The sequence below is a fragment of the Anabrus simplex genome, chromosome 2 (assembly GCF_040414725.1).
Source record: "Anabrus simplex isolate iqAnaSimp1 chromosome 2, ASM4041472v1, whole genome shotgun sequence".
Taxonomy (NCBI): Eukaryota; Metazoa; Arthropoda; class Insecta; order Orthoptera; family Tettigoniidae; genus Anabrus; species Anabrus simplex.
Genome location: NC_090266.1, coordinates 578954463 through 578975094, shown reverse-complemented (window position 1 = coordinate 578975094; position 20632 = coordinate 578954463). Strand labels below are relative to the sequence as shown.

Here is a 20632-nt window from a genome sequence, read left to right as displayed (position 1 = left end):
CAACTGGAATTTACATACTTATGTGGATTTGCACACATCTTACCTTGCACGAACTCTGCCTTATCCACCTTTCCGACCGACGATAAACTAACCTCCCTTTCGCTGCCTGACGTCATGTGACATCGTCCGCTTTGTCACGCATGCTCCACTAACTTCTGGAATATTCCAGACATATGTCTCATTATTCCACACTATAAATACCCGGCCTTCCTCTGAATGTGTTGAGATGGACTTTGGCCTGTGTGGAGGGAGGAACCTTTAACATCATCTCCGTCTTTAGCGACATGTGCCCTGGACTCTCCATTTTTGGGCAGAACTACTTGGTTCAAGATGAGGTATGACAAACTAAAAATGTCCTTATTGTAAATAATGCTGTGTTGCATTTGGAGCTATTTTATTTGCAAATTTTGACTGGGAGCAGTGCATTTCCAGGCCGAGATTTTACTTGCATTTTCAATTTCAAAGCCTCTATTGACTATCCAGTGACTGTTTGCTTTCAAAATGTGCGTGTGGTATATCCGCAACTCTGCGACTCCTATACACACTTGTGGTTAAGTAATGCTTCACCATGAATGTTTTGGTACACTTGGAGACTGTTTCATTATTGTATACAGTGACTTAAGCCAGTAGGACAATCTTTATTTGTGCCTATTTCGGGTGTTAATTGAAGAGGTGGCAACTTTCACATGACATTAGACTTTGCTTAGTAGACTTCATGTTGGTATACTTCAATCTGGTAACTGCGAACATTCTTTCTTATTCTCGTTGTTCAACATTTTTCTTTAAACTGTATTCATCCCCTTTTTGTCCATCCCTTTCCTCTCCTGGCCCCTTCTTTTATTTGCTTCCATTTTCTTGAATATTTTACTCTTGATGTAACTATTTGTATTATTTCTGGTTGGGAAAATTCCGTATTTGTACTGACTTCTATTCTTCTAATATTGTAAAAGTTTGATTTGATTTTTCTAATATATATATATTTCCAAATTTTTATCTTGGTTTCTCATCTAATTTTCACCTGTCATGTCCCTTATTTCTCCTGCCGTTTTCTTTTAATATTTTTTGTAAATTATCTAGCATAGTTTCCACTGCGGTATCTGCGCTTATTCTGGAATGTTTATTAGGAGAAGCCCTTTTACCACGGCCTCAATTCTCAATTTGGCATTTTTCTCATCGCGTAAATTTATTCCCTACTGTTTGTAAGTACTCGGTGTCGCCGATACTTTGGATTTCCCTTGGCGGGATTTATGAATAAATATATTCATATATGCATATACCCCCATTGAGGGGTATTACACCAGCAAACATGCAGGAAAAGTTAAGGACAGATTTAACTGAAATATGTTATGCAGTGCGAAATAGTGTTTCCTCAATGTTAAAATTCCTTTCTGTTTCATTACAGAATGAGTGCAACAGTCTGATCTATTGATTAGCACCAGAAGCTGATGTATAAGAGCTCCAATTTTCTGTTCTAAAAAGCAATTAAAATTATCTCTAGAAAGTGGATAATGAACACAGAGCTCCTTGACGGAACTGATCCCAACATGAGCTTTAACGTAGCGATTTCGGTTCAGTTACTCAATGTTAACGGCAGTGGAACACGTGTATCGTGTAACCAAAGTGATAATTCATTCTTCTTTTTCACATTTCTCACACCCAGGTGGGATTGTGGCTGCGGCCTGCGTCGCACATGTTGACTTTGTACTATTTCACGACCAGATGCCCTTCCCGACATCAACTCTACTATTGCGTGTTTGTGTGAGGGTTGGTAGTGTTGTGCGTGCATTAAGGGCACAGAGTTGAGAAAAACGAAAACATCCAGGCACCGAGTCAGAGGAATTGGACAGACACGATTAAAATCCACAAATTGGCCGGGGGAATTCTCTAAACGAAAAGCATGACGCTGACTATTCAGCCAAAGAGCAGGTTTTACCCTAGTGATTTTGAGGCATATTATGTCGAGAGATTTGTTACTCTATAAAAATACTTTCAGTGACAAAGTGAAAGCATTTTCGGTTCTGAGGAGAAATACTTATACAGGTTGTGATAATGTAGAACTACTATGAGGATAACATTTGTTGTTTAAAGAGGCCTAACATCTGAGGCCATCGGTCCCAGTATAGAAGTACTGAACACTTCAACAGAACAGGGAAATCATGGGCAACTAAAGACGGCCCTCATTATCCTGTTTAAGAAGGGACATATCAGAGTTGAACTAGAATATTCACATGGATGAAGTGAAGAAATGTAGTCAAAGTGACTTTGGGAATTTATGTTCGAGAGAATTTTCGTTGTGTAAACTCGATAAGCTGTTTTTATTGATGATGCACTAGATACATTTTTAAACGTCATTTCACTGATGCCTGAAAGAATAGCCTCATGACAACTCCTCTCCACATCTTCATTAGAAGCCTGTCATTTTCCTATCGATATCCTTCCTGTTATTATTAACCGACAGTATTCAGAAAATTTGTCTCAGAGCACTTGTTTAATGTACGTAACTTTTAAAATTATTCAATCGGCACTTCAAGAGATTTACTTACACGTAGGATGTACCGTACTTTACAAACCAAACTAGAGTCTCAGCAAATATAAAATTTTACAAGACTAGAATCCAAGTGAAAAGAGACCGATTATATATTGAAAAATTACTTAGTATGTAAGTAAAACAACCTGAGGAAAATAAGAATTGTGTTTATTTAACATCGTGTTTAATTGCTAAATGATCACGGTCTAAACGAACGTCGGCAGAGGACTTCTAACGTGCTACATCGAGTTATTCATTTTATATACCTGCACCATTGACTTCAGTTGAAAAAATAGTTATCCTGGGAGGAGAAAGCAAGTGACTAACTGACAAACTGATGTGACAAAAATTTAAGAAATCTGAACATCACGCAAACATTCCAGCGTATTTTACTGTTTATTGTTCACAGTACATTTGAAGTGGAGTGCTGTAAATGATTATCCAGGAAGTTGTGGCAGGTATTATATAAGATCACTGAGTTTATTTGTTGTGGATGGTTCCAATTTATGAAAAGAGTTTTATCGGAAAATGTAAAGGGCAGTCAAATGAAACAGAACACCCGTCAAAACGTGACTACGGAAAGGCTTTAATCATAAGGAATTACCGAAAGCGTTAACAAATTTCTTCCACTAGGAGACGAGACGATCAATTCCAGTTTTGTAGAAAGCGGTAGGTCGTTGTAGGATCCACAACCGCACCCACCCTTGCACTTACTCGTCCGAATGAAACCGACGTCCATGAATGTATTCTTCCTTCAGGTCACCAAGCATGTGAAGATCACAAGGTGATAGATCCAAAATGTACGTGGAATGTTGAAGTGTTTCCTACCGCTGAAGCATAGCCATTGCCAAATTGGAAGTATGGGGGCAAACATTATGCAACAGGATGACTCCGTCTGACAGCATTCCAGGGCGTTTCGACTTTATTGCGTGTCGCAGTTTCTGCAGTGTCTCCATAGCCACCAGACAACGAACCAACTTTCCCTGCTCTACTTTAGTTACCTTCATTTCTACAGCTGGACGTACACAGACTAGACCAGTCCGCGCATGAACAAAGACATAACCCAACAACTACGTGAAACTGTGAGTTGTCACTGTGCGGTTCTCTTACCACCGTGATGGCAGCGCCGATACGTAACAACACTATTGCCACCTTTCTCGCAAAATGTATGTTATTGCGGGTGTTCGATTTTCACTTGGCTGCCCATCATAATTTTCGATCATATATATTTTGGTTCACGATAACGTTCACGTTGAAATGAATGCACTCTGTCCGACAATGAACGACGATAGGAAAAACAGCTCTCTCTGGATTTATTGGCGGACGATTTCATCTCCTTCAATTTAAGGAATTTCGTTCTCTTCCGATATAACTATAACATGTATTAATATTTAGTTGGCTGGAGTGTTCTTTACTTTTAGAAAATAGTAGAGCTGAATTATTCATCGTAACAAGAATGAAATTATGTCCTAAGATCAGTAGTCATGTAACATGGAATTTGGGGTCGTTTATAGACTGCTGCGTACCTTAGCAAACGACCACAGATATATTAACGCTATTCCAGCACATGAAGTAAGGTGTCAGTTTGATGACACAGATGGCAATTGCTGGATTCTCATCGCCCATGTCTGAATAGCTGTTCCCGTGCGGGGATCATTTCATTGAAGAAGAGATAGAGCGTTTCCTTACACTGTAAAGGAAGCCTTTTTTGTCTATGTTATTCCACACTGAAAACTATCGCCTAGAGAGAGATTTCGCTTGGATTCTCGGTGTCTTAGTAATACTGTAGATGAAATGAGAGTGCACATGTTTGGTTTTGATTTTAGATGATACCGGGAGAGTTGGCCTTGCGGTTAGAGCCGCGCGGCTGTGAGCTTGCATGCGGGAGATAGTGGGTTCGAATCAAACTGTCGGCAGCCCTGAAGATGGTTTTCCGTTGTTTTCCATTTTCATACCAGGCAAATGCTGGGGTTGTTCCTTAATTAAGGCCACGGCCGCTTCCTTCCAACTCATAGGCCTTCCTATACCATCGTAGCCGTAAGACCTATCTCTGTCTGTGCGACGTAAAGCCACTAAAAAAAAATCACATGATATAGGCTATCCAATTTCAGTTGTCGGGGTAAGTTTTCCATTGTGGCCTTTATACACCGGAATGTAAAAGGTAGATTTCTTTTCTGTGTTCGAGTACCTGTGTTGTATAAAGCGCTAATTACTACTTTAGAATACTTTGTAGCTTGTGAAAATTTAATCCTGGTGATATTCATGACTAAGAGTGCTGTACATTAGTTTCAACGCAGACCAGATCTAATCTCCCTTGCTTTGTCTTTAAATAGTTCTGTGTTATTATATTGTTTACCTCTCCAAAAGTAAAACCGATGGCAAGATCTATATTCCTGAGAATTTTTTTGTGGAGGGGGAAAAATTTTTGCCAAGTACCACAGTTTGCTAAGTATAAAGGTCTTAACCACTTCTGCATAATATTGATATTTCGAATATAATGCGCATACATTACCGAGCGAACTTCTGCCAAACAAGATTTCATAACGCCATACAGTCATCATATTGGCTGATTTTAACACTCAGCTAGGAAAGGACTGGAAGTATAAACAGATAGTGGTGGAATACTCAGCTCACACGCGGACCAAAATAAATGGAGAACGACTTGTTGGACTCTGTAAGACCTTTAATCTAGTAATGAAATCAACGGCTTTCAACCGCCTACCAAGAAAGCAGAGGACATGGATTTCACCAAACGAACTCCTTGGAGAATTTCAGACAGACCATACGGCCATTCCACGGAAGTGCTGCAGCGAAGTACAAAACGTCAGAGTACTAAAAGGGGAGAATCTTGACTCAGACCACTACCTTTCCAAAATAATATTTCGGTTCTTAGCCAGAAGCACAAGAAGAGTGCGAACACAAAAACACACTAAGTTTGACCTTGAGAAACTGAAATCAAGCAACATGGTTACAGAGAAAATTTAAGCGCTTGAATACGAGAGTTACAACTGGGACCAACTACGGGACAACTTATTCAAAGTTGCTACAGAAGTCCACCTGTTAATGAAACCGAAGAAGCACATCTGGTGGACGAGTATCTGTTACCAAGCGATCGCACAAGGACAGGTAGCTTGGCTACGATGGAACTCACAGAAGTCTGAAACAAATAGGGATAATTTCATAGAGCAGCTTCGACTAACTGCCAAAATCATCAGACAGGTTAAGCAACAATACACCCAGGACCAATTAACGCAATTGGATGATGACTTTAAGAAGAACAACACCGCAAACTTCTACAAGAACTTCAAACGAAACCTCAGGCACTATACCCCTCCAGCCTACACTTCAGGAGACCAGATGGGAACTTAGCCTATAATGACAAAGAGAGCTATCATCTATTAGCCAAATACTTTGAGAATCTCCTCAACTGCTTGTCCCCTAAGACTTCCTTTGTCTATCAAGACAGACCCAGACAACCAATCTCTCTTCCTCGAACAGAAGAAGAAATAAAAATCATCATCCAATCCCTGAAAAATAACAAAGCACCGGGAGAAGACGCAATAGTTGCCGAACTATGGAAGCAGGTCGGCTTCTAAGCAATCAGCAAATTGACAGATATTCTACTGAACATCTGAGAAACTGAGAGGCTACCAGATGACTGGACATCTGCTCTGATCCACCCCTTTCACAAGAAGGGTGACTTGACTGATATGAACAACTATAGAGGGATTTCATTGATACCAATCACCTAGAAGATATTATTTAAGACCTTTTTTTCAATTGGATCAACAATAGGGGGAATACCAAGGTGGTTTCAGAAAGGTCGTTCTTGTGCTGAACAGATTCTCAACTTGAAGTCGGTACTAATGCAAGTTAAACTAGCAGACAATAAGTATGTAGTCACCTTTGTTGACTTTACGAAAGCATTCTAAAACTACCCTCATGAGAATTCTGCAGGAAATTGGCCTGGTCCGGAAGACCCACAGCCTTATCCAAAAGATCCTGAGTAATACACGATCACGAGTGAATTTCAGAGGAACACTTTCGGAAAGTTTTGAAATAAATACAGGAGTTAGACAAGGAGACGGACTTTCTCCCCTTCTCTTCAACTGTTCATTGGACAAGGTCATCAGAGAGTGGCGGAAAGAACTGAAAGGACAAGATATACCAAGTGTTATTTACATGGGACACAAACCCATGCGGCCAATAGTTGACTGTTTGGCGTTCGCATATGACCTGGCACTTCTGGCGAACTCTGTAGAAGCAGCAGTGAAACAACTCAATGCACTTAAACACCAGGCTGACAAGATGGGATTACATGTAACCCTGAGAAAGACAAAATTATCCACCAATATCAGTGATACTCCAAGAAAACTACGGTTGGAACAGGGCCAGATCGAGAAACTCAGCACATTTAAGTACCTCGGATAATGGCTGGAATCCAATATGTCAGATTAACAAACTAGAGTTAGCATATCGACTGATTAAGAACATTTATAAAATGAAATGTCTCTCATAACTACAGATTGAGGCACTACCAGGCAGTCATCCACTCAGAAGCCCTATACGCCGCAGAATGCTCGATGCTGAACAGGAAATGATTGTCGGACAAACTGGAGGTCCAGGAGAGGAAGATCTTGAGAAATATACTTGGACCGATCAAGGTAGATGGGGAGTACAGGAGGCGACCAAACCAGAAGCTATACAGTTACACTGAAATATCACAAACATACCCAGGAAGAGGCGTCTGACCTTCTATGGACATGTCACGAGGATTAACCGAACTAGGATGACCTAGCGGCTTCTCAACTACTGGGCAAACAGAAAGTTAGGGACACCATGGCTATCGGAAGTGAAGATACACATGCTGGAACTGGGAGTAACTGAAAACGACATCAGAAACCTAGCACCTCTCAAGAGAATAATAAAAAGAGAGGTTTCACGACAGACCGTCATGTAAAACAAGAGGCGCCCTTTGGACAAAGGAAAGAGGAGAGAAGTTTAGGCAGAGAATGCTCGAGTATCGGGCAAATATCAAGTCCCTCTCCAAGCCGAAAATTTGAACATTGTGGTCCTTAGTTGGCCCATTCGAAGAAATAATAATAATAAAACACGTAACAACATAAGCCTGAATATAAGAGTTCAGTATCGGCTGTCAGTATTCTGTCAAGAATTCAAAGTAGGTTTAGTCTATTAGCAATAATTTAATTCTTCTAAGACAGGAGCTAATTCCAAATCAAAAGCCTGTAGCGATTCTTATGAATGAGCACTGCAATTATAATGCATATCCTTTATGAATACAAACACCAGATCAAGTTGTCCTGTTTGGTTAGAAGCAAGTAAGGTGGAAGTAATCAGGTCCTGGCTAGGATTAGTAGCCATGCGACTGTCATCTACTATCATTCGGTTAAGTTATTGGACCATAACTTCAGAAATGAGAGGTGGAATTGAATTAACTTTTAAACAAACCAATTACTTTTCTAGTGTCTATAGTCAGGGATATTTCCCACTAATGTGCATCTCTTTTTTCTTTTGTTTATATTTCTGTTTCCTTACCTTGTGAGATTGAACCTTATCTGCCTCTGTGTTAAGCTTGTTGTAAGCTCAATCTATAGTAATGTAAGCCGTAGTGTTAAGAAATAGAAATACATAAGTTGTGTGTGAATTTGTGTACGACGATGCTGGATTAAAAATGTTGAACTTGTAGTATTTCTTGTAACATTTTCTTTCCATTGAATTGCTGGTTGTACTCTTGTTGTTGTTGTTGTTGTTGGTGATGGGTAGTTATGTTTTAACTTTACTTTATTATCACTTGTAATTCTAAGCTAGTAGTGAGCAAAACCTGTAGTATTGTAAGCCGTAGTCTTAGGTACTGGAAATACTTAAGTTGTATATGGAATTGTATATGATGACGTTGGATATAAAATGTACTACTACTAGGAATTGCTTGTTGTACTCTTCTTGCTAAAGTGGTGTTGTTAGGTTTTAACTTTACTTTATTATCACTTGCAATATTAAGCTCAACGTATAGTACTGTAAGCCGTAATGTTAAGCACTGAAAGTACTTAAGTTCTGTTTGAATTTGTATATGATGGTGCTGGATTTAGAATTTTAAACTTCCCCAGTATTATTTCTTGTAATATAATCTTTCCATGGAATTGCTTCTTGTACTTGTGTTGTTGTAGTTTTCTTGTTCTTGTTGTTTCTTGGGGGTAATTGTGTTTTAAATTTATTATTACACTACCGTAAGTGACCATTGCCACCGGGAAATTTCACAATCGCGATGCATTTGTTAGTAATAATTATTATAAGAAGAATAGTAATAAATCATAGGGTCATAAGAGGCAAATGGAGGATATATTACGTTGTATAATAATGGACTCAGCGACTGGTGGAAGAGTACCATAGGAATATATAGGAAATATATGTTACATACGATTTTCAATCATTTCTGGTAACTGGAGACGCTCAGTTGATTAATGAGTGACATTTGTACCGAGTATGATGTGTGCTGTACCGTATGTATGTATGTATGTATGTATGTATGTATGTATGTATGTATGTATGTATGTATGTATGTATGTATGTATGTATGTATGTATTGTACCCATAATTCTAATGATGCGCTAATTCAATTCGCAGTTTCATGGATAATCTCATATATTTCGTTCTGAATGCTTCGTCCAACTTCAGAACAAAGCACGGGAGCCACATAAGATCAAGAAGTATGACGTTAAATCATGTTTGTTTGTTGTTTAAAGATGATAGTCACGCCAGGTGTAGGCACAGCTGAAGGTTTAGATAGGAGGAAAGCGGCCAGGGAAAGTTAGGACGTAATTTGAAAGAGAGAGAAATACTTATTGTGTTCTTCGTGAAAACCAAAATCCGGCGCAGGAAGTCTATATCGATGGCAGATTCTATACAATCAGAACATTTCGATGCTCATCAGTTCTGTAATTTTCTGTAACTTCAACAGGAGTGAAGTTAGCAGAAATTATAGTCTCTTGTTAATCATTACAAAATAAGAGAATTCATCCGCAAATTGTAAATGTCATTTTTCGTAAGAGTTGGTTAATTGTTACTAATGCGTAAAATCGGTCTTAGTCTGACAAATGCCATCACGTGACATCATTGTGAGGTCATCAGAAACGGTATGCGCTGAGAACTATATCAATATTGACGCCTGAATTTTACTGAATGTTAATGGTCGGGTAAGGAAAAGATCATCATCCTAGGCAACAGTGTGGGCATTATAGGGTTACAAAGTCCTGAGAGATATTCTGTGAACCCAGTATCTTCTAAAATAAATCCCACTGAGTGACATGTTCAGTGTAGAGAAGACAGCGTTACCGCAAACTGACGGGCGTCGTGGGACGTTGTCATAAGTATCCACGAAGGCTTTGTTGGACTAGCGACTTCCTTCTTCGGAATCGTCAGCGATCGGTCCATGTCGTCCGCGCCGGAAGTCACAAGACGAAGTCAGGCTAACTCCAGTGTAGAAGGTGAGTGTTGTAGTGACTTTTCCTTCACCTTGGCAAATGTTACACATATCAGTGATTTATCGCGTACGTTTACGTGTGATAGTTTCGAACCGTACACATGCGACAAACTAAGATTGTGTCAATAAAATGAACAAATTTTGAGTTCGAATATTTCAGCTAAGTACAACAGATAGTTAGATATATTGGAAGAAAATAAAAGACACATAACTTAGTCATGTTGAGGAATTAAGCGCGCTGAGAGTGTGGATTAATATAACACTGACAATTTTGCTAATTTTGAGTGGAGAACTCAGTAAAAACCTTCAATAGCAGTCGTGCTAGAAATTGAATCCGTACATCCAATTTTCAGAATAAAACAAGCACCTGTCTGAATTGTACACAAAGATTTACACAGTAATCATAAGCCGACAGGGAAGATTCACGACTGAGGGAACAACAGGAGCTCGTCAACCTTCTGGTAGACGGAGACAGGCAGTCTGGAATCGCTCCGTCTTACGGAAATGAACAAATGCGTCAGACCAGTGCAATGGTGAAATTCAAATTATTTATCCTAATTAACAGTATATAGGGTATAGTGTAACCTTTCATAGGAGATATGACGAGTGTTCTTTTGTTCTTCTTTTTCATCGTATTATATAATCCAGCGGAATAAATGTGTTCGTCGTCATCCGATTTGATTACTCCATGTGATTTAGGCCTATCTGCCGCAATTAATTAATCCGATCTTATGCTGAGTGCGGAGGCTGGTTACAAGCTCTGGTGTTGTCAAAAGCAAGTAGAATCATGATTTGATACGTGTATTTTCCATTCCTGTATATAATCTAGTTAGCTATGGTCTGTATGGAAATAATTTCATTTTCTTGTAACAACCAGAATTCAGGCCATAATTAACTTTGCAGTTTATTTTATTTTTATCCTCGTTTATTTTGACTTGATTAACTTAAATATACGTTTGAATTAATAATTAAGGATGACCACAATTAACAACTAATTAACGGCAAGTGGATTTTGACGGTTAGTTTGATCGTCTAGGTTTTTCTGAATAGTACTGTCCAGCATTAAAACGTCGAGATATCTTTTAAGCTGAATAATATTTTTGACAATATCTATAATAATAATAATAATAATAATAATAATAATCATCACAATAATAATAATAATAATAATAATAATAATAATAATAATAATAATAATAATAATAATAATTTAAAAAGATGAAACTAATAATCATAACTCCCCGACGTAAAGAGATTTGAGCTCAGAGTAATAAAATGATTTCTAAGCCAAACAGTAATTGAAATTGCGATTTAAAGTTAACGGTTGAGATATTCTCGATATAACGCAGATTTTAAGTGCGGGGTAAATTTTATGGATGTTTTTGGCTGATGATGTTTTATGATGATAGAGTAGTCTGACCAGAAGAGAACGAGCTGCAAACTGATATATTTTGACATGCGATGAGTCGTATAATTGACCTACGACATGAGTATATTCGCTGTGTGGAAAGAGTGATTTTAAGGCACAATGCCTTATACGAAAGATGATACATTAGCTCCAGATGATAGATATTTTGCCACATGTAGCAAATAGGTTTGAGGTGGGATGTCACAAGCCGAGTGATATTTTAGAAGGACATAATAACGGTAGGACACGACAGAGATGTCGGTGTCCCTACAACAAATATTTATCCGTCAGAACTTATTTATAGCGTGTTTAAGATCACCGTAACCTTCCCTATATATTCACCTGAAGTCAGCGGAACTTTATCCAAATAATATGTGCCCGTTAGGAAAGTAAGAGCAAAGTTGTGATGTTCAATGTCCTATAGAAAGGTAGAGTAAAACTTCATTTAAAGATTCAGATAATGTTTGTCGTGTAAAACACTATTGAGCGTTGATTTCAATTTTGAACAATTAAAGATTTAAGCTACGATTATGGAGGCACAGCTCGTGTGTTTATGGCATGATTTGAGATTTAGTTGATAATTAAATTAATGCATGAAAACTCTATTGCATTCAAGTGAAAGTAAATGTTTTTGTGTGATTATATGCCAATACCGAGGTTATGTTAATGCATATGTCGGGATTAGTAATTATTTTTTTGCATTGGTTGGGCCAGGTAAAGGATTAGTAATACATATTGTCAACAGTCACACCCTGATAGATAAACAGCGCAATTACTAATATGTGCTGTAAATTTTCTCTTCTTGGCATAAAAACAGGAATCGAATATGAAGCTAGACTTACATTTCTCTCATAAATCTATAATAACCACAGTAATTCTTCTCAGTTAGTAATAATTATGCCATAAATTAGCCTAATGCTTATTACAATAGTGTGGTTAGCAAATTATACATTCTACCCGACCAACTTTCCTATAGTATGTCTGGCTAAGCTCATCGGTTCAGGGTGTGGAGCGTCCGGACTGGGCCTCTCAGAACTAGGTATTTAAACTTAATATAAATGGGCGGGGAACTGAGAACACGAATGTAAATGAGACCTATTCGACGTAGTGAGGTAAAAACATATTTATTATGCTACGACATAGAAATACAGGAACTAAATCCCCGAATATCAACATTTTACAAAACATGTCACTGACGTGACCATGAGGTCTCGCGCTCCTATGAAGTTAAGCATTATTCCTTGAAACGAGAGGTGTCATTACATAACGAAAAGGACGGAACAGGTAAGTCTAATCTATATTTGGCCTAGTGCCACGTAATGTAGAAATCAATCAACGTGAGAGATAAAGCATTATTCTTCGCATTCATCATTAAAGAAAATCCCAGCCAACGCAGCTTAAACGAATACATATAAAAACATAACTCTTTGAATGAGACCGGATCCTTCAACCCCAAAATTAACACTGAGTCTACGTCCATGGTCATAGCCTGGAGAGCACGGATGGGTCAGAACCCACAACCCTGGAATAGTGCACGTAGTTTGCTTCACTTACCGTCCAATATGACCGCAACAAACACTCATGAAAATTCAATATTCATTCACTCGTTCTGCACTTTCACTCCACGGGATGTCGGTAAGACACAAAAGTACAGAAAATGAAAATTACCACACACAACGAAAAGACGCGTACCATAAAACAAACATTTATGCATGTGAATTCACTCATCTTGATGTAGTGCACACGAGGATCGAACCTCTGAGCGCTCAGATCCACCAACGGTCCGCATTCCATCTTATCCATACAGAAAGACAGCATATGCATCATCACTCCACCTAATGGGATCTGCACAACAGGTGGTACGACACAGTTCAAAATTATAAGCAAGGCGTATGTTGGTTAACTGGCCGCAATTTCTATTCGTAAACCGGCAAGAGAGATTACCTCCAAAAAGTAAAGCTTACAATACCTGCCATCAGCTGGGAGACTATTTTCTTCTTCTCGTTCTCCAAGCGCCAAACATGGAAGCGCATTCGTTCTTATCAACACTAGCCGAATCGGGCCGACGGTACTAACCGTTTTCACTACAGTTATAAACCTGTACACTTCAGTCACGTCTGTGATTCACTCATTCAGACGCTAATATTTCATTATTTTGGCATTCATCATCACTTTCAAGAAGGCCTTCAACTTCCTTTGTTCATTTGTCAGCATTTATCCTCCGAACCACGTTCAATTCTAGAGCAGACCTGTGACTTAACCAGCCGTTTGTTTTCGTTAAAGGTTCTTACTATTCAACGCTTGGGAAAATATGTTCTTACAGCCTCTGCTTTATTCATTTGTAATGTCATGCACAACAGAAAATAACGAATACATGCACATCCTTACTTTATTTTACATGAATGCCTCCTAGAACATGACTCCCTGGTTCAAATCTTTACGAGGGCGCTACCGTCCCGTCACATCCGATGACTCATATTTTACGTGCAACTGCTTTTAAATACAGACAAGTAAACGTGCTGATCTGACACTTATGTTCAATGCTAAATAACTGTTTCCCCGTAAGGCATCCCACAAACAAAAGGAGCAAACTTCTATACAGAAAAAAAAACATACATACCGGTTCCATCCAAATAAACCTACACTATGAAAAGTCTCGCCTTAGATGGCATTAATGAATTACTCTCTACGTATTTACAAAAATGGATTGCGAAAAGAACTACTCCCCCATATTTTAATGAATAGACTAATCTGGTTTCAAACTCGTGCGTCAATTCAGTCTTTCTAGGCTGCTCATGGGAACTTAGCTCGCCACTGAACTAAAGAAGACGACAGAGCAGGTCCTTGGTTACATCTGAGCGCTGTCAATCATCTCGTGATGCCTTCTTCTTCACTTCGATAATCTGGTCTACTGCAGCTGTGCACACACATACTGTTTATCGTGCTTCGACACTCGTTCTGCACTTTCAATCCACGGGATATCGGTAATCTAAATCTCTGACCTTTACCGTTCCATGTAGAGGAACATTATATTGTTCCCTAAAGACTGTAATGGTTTATGGTTAATACGATCACTTCTGATAACCGTTTACTACCTTCTCTGCTTTCATTACTTAAACACAGTAACTGATACGGGATAATTAGTTCGTTCCCCTAATGTTATATCGATTACTGCTATCACTTCTGATATCTGTCCTCTTTACTTCAATGCCTACATTACTCGGACACAATGACTACTTTTAAACAGAGTATTTGGTACGGGAAAATTATTTTGCTCCCCTAATCTTATTTTGATTACTCCTACCATTTCTGATATTTGTCCTCCTACCTTCACTGCTTACGCTACTTAAACACGGTAACCGACACGGGGAAATTAGTTCGGTCCCCTAATATTATACTGATTGCTGCTATCTCTTCTAATATCTTTGCTCTTATCACCACTACCTACATTACGCGGACACAATGACTAACTCTTCTTTTGTTAATTCTTATCTGACTGTGTGTATGCGATGACTCGTTTCAAAAACTATGCTGAGGTATCGGTCCTCCTGTATTTAAAGTATCACCCACTTCACAAGACCTGTGAGAATCTCTTTGTACCGTGACCTACTTCTAACAATGGATATTCAAAAGTAATTCATTCCTTATAATCTGCATAATTATTACAATTAGTATGTACAAGATACTTGATAAATCACACATTTTTTTTTCTAAAGTAGCTCCAAAGGTTCTGATAACGGAAATCTGATCTCCTTCCGAGATGATTATTGGCCTCCGTTGCAGTCGGGGAGTCCGAAAACAAATTCAAACCTCTCTGTCTCTTACATGGCTCACGTTTCTCTCTCTCCGGTTGCGCGCCCTATCTTTTCCTTTGTGTGACTGGCTTGCTAAACTGAGTACTCGCTCGTTCGCGCTTCTTTGTTCGTGAACCGGCGAATGACATTCGTACACCATATGCGCTTGAAAACGGTCCTAGGGCCGCTGTGTGAGACGGTTAAATATTTTTCTTCTAGGGTCAACGCGAGTTATCATCTGTATCATTTTGAGGGTTCAACGTTTTTGTGTATTTGTTTATATTTTGACGATAATGGTTTTTGTGTTGTTATTGTTGTTATCCTTGTTCGTGTTGAACCAAGGTTCATGTACTAGTGTAAATAAACCACCCGCGGTGTTCACTGTGTGTTAGATTTGATAGGTTAGGGACAAGAGAACAGTAAGCACAGTTATCTAAATATCGACAACAGTCAACATCGGCAGTGCTATCACAATGGAATGCCACTGAACAGATAGTTTGTTTCTAGATTCGGTATTCGAGATTTCATTCGTTCATTTTGTTAAAGACTAACATTTGAATAACGATTATTGATTGATTAATTAATTACAGTCATGTTGAAATACAGTATGTTCACTTGACCGTAAATATAATTTGATCAAAGGCAAAGGATCTTAGAATTTGTGGTTTCCCATGAAAATTTGTAGCAGCATTTGTACTTATTTACCAATTGTGACGTAAAATTAGTCCGCCTCTGTGGTGTAGAAGCTAGTGTGATTAGCTGCCACCTCCGGAGGCCCGGGTTCGATTCCCGGCTCTGCCACGAAATTTGAAAAGTGGAACGAGGGCTGGAACAGGGTCCACTCAGCCGCGGGAGGTTAATTGAGTAGAGGTGGGTTCGATTTCCACCTCAGCCATCGTGGAAGTGGTTTTCCGTGGTTTCCCACTTCTCCTCCAGGCAAATGCCGGCATGGGACCTAACTTAAGGCCACGGCCGCTTCCTTTCATCTTCCTTGTCAATCCCTTCCTATCTTCCCGTCCCCCACCAAGGCCCCTGTTCAGCATAGCAGGTGAGGCCGCCAGGGCGAGGTACTGGTCATTCTCCCCAATTGTATCCCCCGATCCAATTTCTCAAGCTTCAGGACACCGCCCTTGAGGCGGTAGAGGTGGGATCCCTCGCTGAGTCCGAGGAAAAAAACCAACCCTGGAGGGTAAGCAGATTAAGAAAGAAAGAATTTAATTAAATGTAGTGATGTTGAAATATGTTCACTTGACCGTACGTATAATTTGATCAAAGGCAAATGATCTTAGAATGTGTGGTTTCCCACGAAAGTTTGTACTAGCATTTGTACCAATTGTGACGTAAAATTATGAGGACTAATGTAAAATATTCATGGAAATAATACGTATATTTCATGAACTGATCATGTTATGAGTATTGTTCTTATAAATTCAATTTGAATAATTTTTCCTGAAGGAATCCAACCCTTGAAAGTAATATGAGTAATTTGATGTAAAAGTCCAATGTTTGAAACAGGTGGTTATGACGCTTATAATTAATGGCAAGGAGAGGAGCGTAATGATATTAGACAAATATCAATTAATTTCACATGTGCTTCATACTGTAAGTTTACATGTTGTAACTTAATTTAATTTTTATAATTTGTAATTCGGCGGAGAACATGTATCATAATGAAACTTGAACCATGAGTATCCTCATTAAGATCCAGTTTTCTGGCATACAATATTTATATTTCGTCATCGGCGAGCGGAAATATATTTATTTAGGATTCATAGGAGCCAGAAAACTTTACATAAGTCACATTTTCGAGACACGCGAGTAAGTCTTAAGGTATTTGTTCGTAAGTAGTCAATTATAGACATAACGACGGCGACCATTTCTCTCACTTTCAGGTTAGACTAATACTTCCCGCATATTAATTCTATGATGCGATGTTGCAATTATTGAAGCTAAGTTAATCTTATGATTAAACTTCAGTAATCCACAATGATGTTGGTACAGGATCTTATTTGACACCCATGCATATTTCCACTGACTACGATTCTGTAACTTGAACTCTATGTTAATATGTAATGAAGTTAATTGGCATATCTCTAGCATGGGGATACATATTTGTATAGAAATAAGTTGAGTTCACTACTTACGCGGTGATACCAAGTAATTCTATCAGGCTCGGGCTTTGCGCGCACTTCGCAAGAGAGTCGAACCTCGTCGCCTTCCCTGAGAGGTGCCTGAGCTGCACTAGTCTCAAGCTGAACAGAAACTACAGGTGGATCTACAAAAAGAGATCAGAACAAAACGTAATCAATGGAAAGTCACGAGAATTACAAAATACCGTAAATTACAATACATTTTGGAGAATACACTCTACATTTCAAGATGTTTCATATACAGAGGTTCGATGAAGTGTTAGCAAACTAAGTGTTTTCCCCATAACATGCGCATAAATTTTACTATAGTATTGCTCTTATTCCTTAGTATATTGTACAAAACTGAAATAAAAACATCGACACAAAATAATTATTCACAGAAGAAAATGCATTTTCTCAAAGCTGGAAGAGGAACCCATTAAGGTCTACTTTACTACAGGATTGACGCTTGCCCTTTTCTCTTCCAAGAAAACCCCTCAAATGCCAATGGTATTCAAATCTGTGCTCTGTGGTCGAGTAAGAGTGCTTTTATACAGTAGACGCGCGTGAGTTTTTAAACCAATGTATTAGCGGTCACTGTTTCGTAGGAAATGGAAGACCTCGTCCGGGCCGAGCCTATGTACACTATAGCGCAAATTATTCTGAACACACCAGCGTACTTGTACTAATCTATGTTTCCTTCAATACCGATTAGGTTTCCAAATCACGTTAATGTTATAAACTCTGTCCAGTACAATGCTTTGTTGTTGGCCATGAATGTTGTTGGTGTAATTCGGTGTAAGGTTTTCTCCTCACTCTCTTTCGTCCATCAGAACCAAAGAAGTTGAACTTCAATTCGTCTGAGAATAAGAAATTGTCCGATAATTCCAATGCTTCCAAAGTAATGCGATGCGATTCTTCCTCTCTATCTCCAAAGTGTATGGATTCTTTTTTAGGATATCTACAGTAATTTTAGCACTATTCAAGACATTTCGTACTCTCTTTGCACTAACATCTTGCAAGATATTATGGCGGTGTCTACGCACTTCTTGTAAACTTCTTCTGAGACAAACTTGTGACATATTATCCATCCCGATGTACGAGTATTCGTCTACGATCTGATCTGCGTGCGTTCCGTGCAAATCATTCTTCTCTACACTTGTGTTTAGAGCTGGAAACGGAGAAGTTGCTCCTATGATTGCAATCGGTAGTGCAAGTACAGCGCTCCCTCCGGTAATCTCCCGCAGTAAACTTGCTTGGAAACCAATCGGTGTTTTCGGTGGCCGAGCAGTGGGCGAGCGGAGGACGGAGGAACAATACTGAATATGTGGTTGCTTGCAGTTCCCGTAGTGGTGCGCAACGGATGTGGTAGCGACGTAGTAAATACTGCTGTATAAGTATGAAGAAGGCGAATATAAGAAATATATGCATTCTCATTTATCGTTAGTGATTAATCTATATATATAAAGTAGCTTGTCCTGACTGACTGACTGACTGACTGACTGACTGACTGATTCATCATCGCCGAGCCAAAACTACTGGACATAAAGAAATGAAAGTTTGGGGATATATTCATATTAAGATGTAGGTGCTCGCTAAGAGAGGATTTTTGGATATTGCGTCGCTAAGGGGGTGAAAAGGGGGGTTAAATTTTAAAATGAGTGTGTCTATATCTCAAAACTTTAAAAGTGTACAGATGTGAAAATTGGTATTTAGAATCTTCCTTAAAAATAAGGAAACACGTATTTTTTTGTTTTCAGACAATCCTAATAGGAGTGGTGAAAAAGGGTGAAAAAGGGGTTGAATGCCTTTAATCAGGATACCGCTACTTATATCTCAGAAACTGAAGATGTTACAGACCTCAAAATTGGTACTTTTGATCGCTGTCAAAAATAAAGAAACACATATTTTTTTGTTTTTGGAAAATCCAATTAATGCGAGGGTAAAAGGGGGGGGGGAATTTTTAAAATGAGTGCATCTATATCTCAAACATTTTAAAGTTTAGAGAGGTAAAAATTGGTATTTAGAATCTTCATTAAAAATAAAGGAACACGTATTTTTTTGTTTTCGGAAAATCCCAATAGGAGGGATGAAAAGGGGTGAAAAATGGGTTGAATGCCTTTAAAGAGAATACTTATATCTTAGAAACTAAATATATTACAGACCTGAAAATTGGTATTTGGGATCTACTTTAAAAATAAAGAAACAGGTATTTTTCGTTTTGGGAAAATCCAAATAATGGGGGGGTGAAAAGGGGGGATGAAATTTTTAAAATGAGTGCATCTATATCTCAAAAGTTTTAAAGTTTAGAGATGTAAAAATTGGTATTTAGAATCTTCATTAAAAATAAAGGAACACGTATTTCTTTGTTTTCGGAAAATCCCAATGGGAGGGATGAAAAGGGGTGAAAAATGGGTTGAATGCCTTTAAAGAGAATACTTATATCTTAGAAACTGAACATATTACAGACCTGAAAATTGGTATTGGGGATCTACTTAAAAAATAAAGAAACAGGTATTTTTCGTTTTGGGAAAATCCAAATAATGGGGGGTGAAAAGGGGGGATGAAATTTTTAAAATGAATGTATCTATATCTAAAAACTTTTAAAGTTTATAGATGTAAAATTTGGTATTTAGAATCTCCTTTGAAATAAAGAAACACGTATGTTTTTGTTTTCGGAAAATCCTAATAGGAAGGGTGGAAAAGGGTGAAAAAGAGGTTGAATGCCTTTAATGAGGCTACTTATATTTCAGAACCTGAAGATATTACAGACCTGAAAATTGGTATTTGGGATCTACTTTAAAAATAAAGAAACAGGTACTTTTTCGTTTTTGGAGAATCCAAATAATGGGGGGTGAAAAGGGGGGTGATTTTTTAAAATGAGTGTGTCTACATCTTAAAACTTTAAACGTTTACAGATGTAAAAATTGGTGTTTGGAATCTCCCTTAAAAATAAAGGAACACGTATTTCTTTGTTTTCTCTAAATCTCAATAGGAAGGGTGTAAAAGGGTGAATAATGGGTTGAATGCCTTTAATGAGGATACATATATCTCAGAAACTGAAGATATTACAGAACTGAAAATTTGTAAATGGGATCTCCTTTTAAAATAAAGAAACACGTATATTTTTGCTTTTGGAAAATTCAATTAATGGCGGTTCAACAGGAGTGGCAAATTGGGGTGAATTTTTTGAAAGACTATATCTACAGAATATCTGAAAAGCGTAAAATGTTACAGACGTAAAAAGTGGGTATTTGGAATCTCCTGTAAGTGTAA

The 20632-nt window shown here is 38.3% G+C and overlaps 1 protein-coding gene across 1 annotated transcript in view; it reads right to left on the bottom strand.

Annotated features, from left to right (window-relative positions):
- The window catches only part of side (sidestep), a 1669326-nt gene that overhangs the window by 460378 nt on the left and 1188316 nt on the right, over positions 1–20632 (bottom strand). The window contains exon 8 of the mRNA XM_067140964.2: positions 17372–17502. Within this exon, the coding sequence (XP_066997065.2) occupies positions 17372–17502 (131 nt within the window). The remainder of the gene's footprint in view (positions 1–17371; positions 17503–20632) is intronic.